The sequence below is a fragment of the Micropterus salmoides genome, unplaced genomic scaffold (genome assembly GCF_014851395.1).
Source record: "Micropterus salmoides isolate LMB-PRFRI ecotype aquatic unplaced genomic scaffold, ASM1485139v1 Ms_hic_scaffold_22, whole genome shotgun sequence".
In the NCBI taxonomy this organism is placed as follows: domain Eukaryota; kingdom Metazoa; phylum Chordata; class Actinopteri; order Centrarchiformes; family Centrarchidae; genus Micropterus; species Micropterus salmoides.
The window spans coordinates 16607726-16614029 of record NW_024041373.1 but is presented as its reverse complement, the minus strand read 5'-3'; the positions used below and the strand labels follow the sequence as shown (position 1 = coordinate 16614029).

The window sequence follows — 6304 nt, the reverse complement described above, 5'->3', positions numbered from 1 at the left end:
TTGATAACATTAATGATGCCAGTATGCACAATACTACGACCCTGAAACTAAAGTCGCTAAATGGCATTCAGCCATCATTTACATTTGTGCTTTTCCTGTGACGTGTCAAAATGTCCTCAGTGAAAAAGGCCTATTAGTTATGCAGTGCTATTCCAGCTGGTGAAAAAAAAAACAAATTTTATGTCTATATTGTTTATTAACAGAGATTGGAGATCTATGGATTGTGTAGCACAAAATTACAATCCTTTTTATTTTTATTTTTGTGCAATATGTAATGGTTTAATACATGCTGGTTGCACTTTGTATGCCAAAAGACACAGAGGCCATTAATTGTGTTTCATCTGAATACATATTTATTAGATAAATATTAGGATGTCACGTCATCTAACTACATACAGATTTGCAAGACTAAAAATCACAATGTTTTTCTGACCAGTTTAGAATATGAAATGATTGTACATAGAATGTACAAAACCAAAGAGACAACTGCCGCTTGTTGGGCCAATCACTTTGAGATTGTACCTTTTATAGCATATTTTGCCAAATTGCATAAAAATGATAAATCTGACAATTTTTTTTTTTTTTTTACAAACTGTAAATTTGCAAACAACCCTTATGAGCCACTCAAAGCTCAATGTCTCCAAGTCCCAATTATACCTCCAAAGGTTTGAATAATTTTGTAGCACCTTTATAAAGTACACAGGTAATAGAGAAATACACAGAAGTTTAATATTACACAAAGGAAAATGTCTTTTTTTTCTCGGAAACCCCACGTGGAGGGGTACATAAAGTATCTTACATTAATGAACAGGCGTGGTTAGAGAGGTCTGCACAGACGCAATCGAACACAGACTCATTTTGCCAATTCAATGTCTGACAGGAGGATGGAAGCTTTACAAATTCTAAATACACTATGCACACTCCCCCTGGAGAAAATGAATACATTTCTGTTAATGTGTCTCTATTTGTCATTTACATTATATACATGTATCCCTTACATCCCCAACCCCAACCCTCTGCCACAACCTCCCCATGTAATGCAAAATTCATTTTACAATATTAATTGCATTCTCTTTTAAATCCTCAACTCAATTTCCGGTGTCTGCAATCAGACAGTAGAATTTGTGTTTCTCAGATTACTAGACGTGATTTTGTGAAAGGTTATGGTTACACCTTTTGTAGGGAGATAAAACATCCCAATGCGGCAGTGCATTGTCTTTCACAAACATAGAAACAAACACAAACAACATCTGATCCTTCAATTGTGTTATATGCAGGCGATTTGATCTATTTTGAAGATCAGTAAAGCCATATTTGGTTCTTTAAACAGATTACAACTCTCAAATGGGGGAACTTGTATCCAACGACATACAGTATATTTTAAATTCAATGACTGTACTGCATAAAACTGTGTAAACCAAATTATACCTGTCATAAAAACATGGGACAAAAATAATAACTTAAAACTTGAAACAATATAAAATGTGATGAAAATACACAAATCAGGTTCACATATTTTTGCTAAGTATGGTAATCAAAAGCTCATCACCAGGCCTAAAAACAATCTAGAGGACATTTTGCACATTCTCACTTTAAATAAAGGACGAGGTCACTTGTTCCAATAATATTAAACAAATCATTTTTAGAGAAATTTGGACCTCTAAGCAACAATCTTTTAGACAGAAACTCCCCCCAGCTTGTTTAAAGCTCCTTGATTTATATTATATATTATATATTATATATATATATATATATATATATATATAAATAAAAGGGGGGAAACTCTTAAAACTTGCCAGCTGAGCAATTCAAATATTCATTTTCACTGACGCAATGTCACAGGGTAATGGAAAAACTGTACACAATACACAGGTACTCAATACAAGGCCAGAGAGTGCATTTGGATCAATTCATTACAATATTGGACTGGTTATAAGGGATTCTGTGTCAGTTTGTGAGTGTGTGTAGTCCTTGACAGACATACAGTACCGTGTAGTTCCCAGTAAAATAGGCACAGTACAAAGTATTCACAAAGGGTATATACAACAGCTCTGGAAACACTGTTGGATCATGCAGGATGTTTTCCCCAAAAAAGATGCAGTTCAACAGTAACAAAACGACAAAAGGAAAGATCAGTACAATCACACAGATGTTTCTATAAAATACAGTGATTTAAAAACTTCTGTAGACATCTGTTGCATGTTGAAATCCTGCTCTTACACCAACATAATATCCAGGCCCAACCCCTTACAAAAAGCATAGGACAACTTTGGTGATGTGTATCTGATTATTTTCAATGTGGGACAATGAATAACAAAAATATAAAAATAAAACACATGAAAGAGGACAACAATAATTAAAAAAAACGATGGGTTTGAAATAAAATAATAAATATAAAGATGATAGAAAATGATTTGATCAAGCAGTTTAGGCTGGACAAAGACAACAGGAGCCATTGGCACACATGCACAAAATGGTGCTGAATCTGATGAGGAAGAGTGAAACATTACAATAAATACACAAGAAGAACTGCGGACTGGCTGGAGAAGAACTGAGACAGCTCTTGAAGTGGATTGTTTTATGTTTCTTCCATTCAATATTTTTCTTCCCTCCTCCGTCTCAAACTTTCGCTCCCCCGCTGTCTTTCACACACGCTCGCAGGCAAACAAATGAGGACACGTAAACACACACACACACAGGTATATATACACACACTCACACACACTACATTGCACAACGTGCGCTTGTTTCCTCTGTTGATACTGGAGGACATTTTAGCTCGTCCTTTCAGCACTCTGATTCTGATGAGTTCCAGTAATTCAACTGTCACACACACACACACACACACACACACACACAGACATCTGAGGGTCAAAGGGCATGGCATGTACCAAAGTTTTGGAAGAACACATTTCAAATAGGTTAAAAACTCTTACAAGACAATGTTTTTTTCACAAATGGAAAATTATAATAAAAAAAAACAAAGCTACAACACTTCTCTGCCTCTCCTCCGTGTTGTTTACACATGATGATTATAGCTGCACAGTTTTCAGTTGAAAAGTCACAAATATCATATATGTATATACATAATATCACTTTAGTGCCCGCCTACATGGCTGTAAATGGTGTGTTTCGAGTCAGGTGGTGGAACTGGTGCGTGGAATCTTTACACGAGGAAAAAAGGGAGTGTGGGGGACGTGTGGCGTTCCTGCTTTCTCTCTTGGAGTCCTCAAACAGGTGCCTCATTTCAGCCGTGCTCCTATGCCACACATTATCTGTCAAGAGACTGTGTATGTGTGTGTGTGTGCGAGCATAGGTAGCTGCTTGGAGTGTCAGTGAAGTGCCTGTGGACGGACAGTCAAACACAATCATGACGACTCCTGTAGGTGCAGGAGGGTTTGTTGGGGAGGCGAGGGGCTAGTTGTTCTCGAAGAGGGAGAGAAGGTCGTCGTTGCTGTTGGCGGGAAGGTCGGGGGGGTCCAGGTATGATAGTAACTCATCTGGGTTGGCCAGCTCTGGAAGCAGCTGTGGATAAAAGGCAGAAAGAGGCCCTGAGTGGCAAGGCTAAATAACATTTAACAGCTTTGAATCATGCTCAAGTGTCTGTTGAAGCCAGTGTACACATAAGCACAGCTACCTGCTGCTCAGAAGCAATTTGAGAGTCAAACACAAACAGAGCACACAGCAAAGAGATGAGAGCAGCAGCAGCAGACAATTAGCTGTTAACAGGTAGCTCACGGTGCCCAAAAGCAGGCACACTTACATCCAGGGAGGGTTCGGGCATATCCTGGGCTCCCTGACCCATCTGGCCGTCTGAGGAGGGGTTAAAGTTCAGATCGCTGTGGGGGTGACTGTTCTGCCCAGGCTGCTGAGGCTGCTGCTGAGGCTGCTGCTGAGGCTGCGACTGGCGAGACGGCTGCGATGACTGGCCACTGTGATGCAAGGGCTGCACTGACTGGCCACTGTGATGCAAGGGCGGCCCTGACTGGCCACTGTGATGCAAGGGCGGCCCTGTTTGGCTGCCAGGGTGGGGAGACGCATGCAAGATCTGCTGCATGGAGTTATGGGACTGATCGGGATGGGACATCTGAAGGTGTGAGAGGGAGACAGAAAGCGAGAGAGGAGACGGAGAGTGAAAAATAAGGAAGAAGATATAGTGAGAGAGACAGATAGGGAAGGAGAGAGTGTTAAGGGGGGGGAGGTGCGTGGGAAGAAAGAGAGGAAAAGCGAAATGAGTTCCAGCATGAATAATATGAAACAGGCCTTCTGAATGGAAGCTGTGATCAGCAGACATGTACAGCTGCAACATTATACGGTGACATGAGCATGTGAGTATGACTGAGCACACATGCTGGCTAGAGGCACAAGCTGCACCTTGGTCAGATAACAAATCTGAGCCAGTTTTTTTCAGTACGGCACAGACCGTCTTCTACAAACTGAGGTACCAAATTATGCCACGGGACAAAATACTTTAGTACATAAACATAAAACTCAGGCCAAACATTACTCTAATTTAAGCCAACTAGATTGCATAGTGATATACTATTCATTCAAACATGCTTTATTTGTACAGTGGCACAGGAAAGCAAACAGCCCTGAAAGTCAGTCCTTCTTACTGCATCATTCATGCCGTGGTGAAGCGGCTTGTCCTGGGAGAGGATTCCACCAGGTCCATCTGGGGGGTGGGAGAGCTGGGGGCCGTGGATGAAGTCATTCATAGGGGGACCTCCTCCACCACCAGAGGGGTTCCCGTGAGGGAAGTCAAAGTTCCCCTGGCTGTGGTAACTGTTGCCTTGAAGGACAACAGAACAAACAGATTTTGTCAAGACGCTAACTGCATTTTGGCCTTGCTGACTTGTTTAATGAATCCTTACTGTTGCAAAAAGTTTTCTTTTCAAAGTGGTTGCACAACAGGATACACACATTTCACTTTTTTTTTACTGTTATCAGAGCAACGAGCGTACACCAGTTTAAAACAGGTTCAGCAAAAAACTCTCCTTGGGGCTGTTTCTTTGTTTAATGCACTAGAGACACATCAGTAGTTTCTGCTATAAACTGCAAAACAGCTCACTTTTCCAACAAATGAGCTGACTATCCTGTTATTTATCTACATAGTTGGATCCCGGCTGCTTTCCCTTACCTGCTCCAGGGTAATCTCCCCCGTTGCCACTAGCATGTTGACTAGGGTGTGGGGGGTAGGGGCTGGGACCTGGTCCAGGGCCATGGCCAGGTCCTGGGCCAGGCCCTAGCTGGGCAATCATCTCCATCACATTGGGCATGGTCATCTGACTGGGGCTCATGGTCTTAAAGCGCTTGGCAAGTGGTCCGTCAGGGTCCTCTTTGATGTGTACCTCAGACTTTATGGGAACAGGTCTCCAGCTACATGTAGGGTCTATAGTGACCTCCTCAAACTCTGAACTATTAAAGGAGAAAGTAGAAAGTTTGAATTTTGAGAGGATGGACTAAAAGTTAAGGGTGGATTTTTAGCCTAAGAATGAGAAGAACTTACTTTTGGATGGCATTTAGGATTCCCCACATGTACTGGTCCACCTCCAGGCCTTCTAATAATGCTGTTTTACTGAAAGGAGAAAAATAAACATTAGATATAATCCATTAGAGGCACTCCTTTAGTGATCCCATCTTTCCATCCAAAAAATCCCAAAATACAGAACAACTTTTCACTTACTTGCACACAGGACACCTCCATGTCCCCCTCTCACAGTTGAGCTGCAAGTATGACTCTAGATCAAAACACTGTGGAGAACAACATCACAATTCATTAAAACAATCTTCTCCCATTCAAAGAGACCTGTGACAACATTTTTCATGAACAATAAACTTTTACCGCCTCTTTAAATCTAAACAAACCTGGACATGTTTGCAATCATGCCCTCGAGCCGGTAGCTGGATGCGTCGGAAGGTAATGGGACATTTTAGCGACACTTTAATAGCCGTCTGCTCTACACCGTCTTCCCCGTTAAGATTGGCGTTTCCTGCCGACGCCGCCACACTGCTGAAGTTCCTCTTAACTAAAAAGAGAAAGCGTTTTAGAGGGAAGGTATTACTTTGTGAGCAGTTGCAGGTGTACTTCAAGACCAATTTTGGGAGAACCATAAGGAGAAACAGGTGTACGCTCGTGTAATTAAGATGTACTTATGCACATTAACAACATTAATACACAAAATGAGACATACTCTTGGTGATGCAGTGTTCTGCAGGAAGGAGTCTTTTCTTCAGGAGCCCCTGGAGGACGGACCGCACAGATGGCCTGTGGACCAGCTGCAGCACAAACAGGTGGGACTGC

The 6304-nt window shown here is 41.7% G+C and overlaps 1 protein-coding gene across 5 annotated transcripts in view; it reads right to left on the bottom strand.

The window, feature by feature from the left end:
* Nucleotides 1-330: 330 nt before the first annotated feature.
* The window catches only part of zmiz1a (zinc finger, MIZ-type containing 1a), a 98811-nt gene continuing 92837 nt past the window's right edge, over nucleotides 331-6304 (bottom strand). For 4 of the 5 annotated variants that reach the window (XM_038737651.1, XM_038737652.1, XM_038737655.1 and 1 more), the window contains 8 exons: nucleotides 6195-6300; nucleotides 5869-6029; nucleotides 5687-5754; nucleotides 5510-5578; nucleotides 5141-5418; nucleotides 4617-4792; nucleotides 3764-4087; nucleotides 331-3525 (listed from right to left, as the gene is read on the bottom strand). In XM_038737651.1, coding sequence (XP_038593579.1) covers nucleotides 3418-3525; nucleotides 3764-4087; nucleotides 4617-4792; nucleotides 5141-5418; nucleotides 5510-5578; nucleotides 5687-5754; nucleotides 5869-6029; nucleotides 6195-6300 — 1290 coding nt within the window. In that variant the 3' untranslated portion in view covers nucleotides 331-3417. The remainder of the gene's footprint in view (nucleotides 3526-3763; nucleotides 4088-4616; nucleotides 4793-5140; nucleotides 5419-5509; nucleotides 5579-5686; nucleotides 5755-5868; nucleotides 6030-6194; nucleotides 6301-6304) is intronic. The other variant, XM_038737653.1, reaches the window with a different exon arrangement.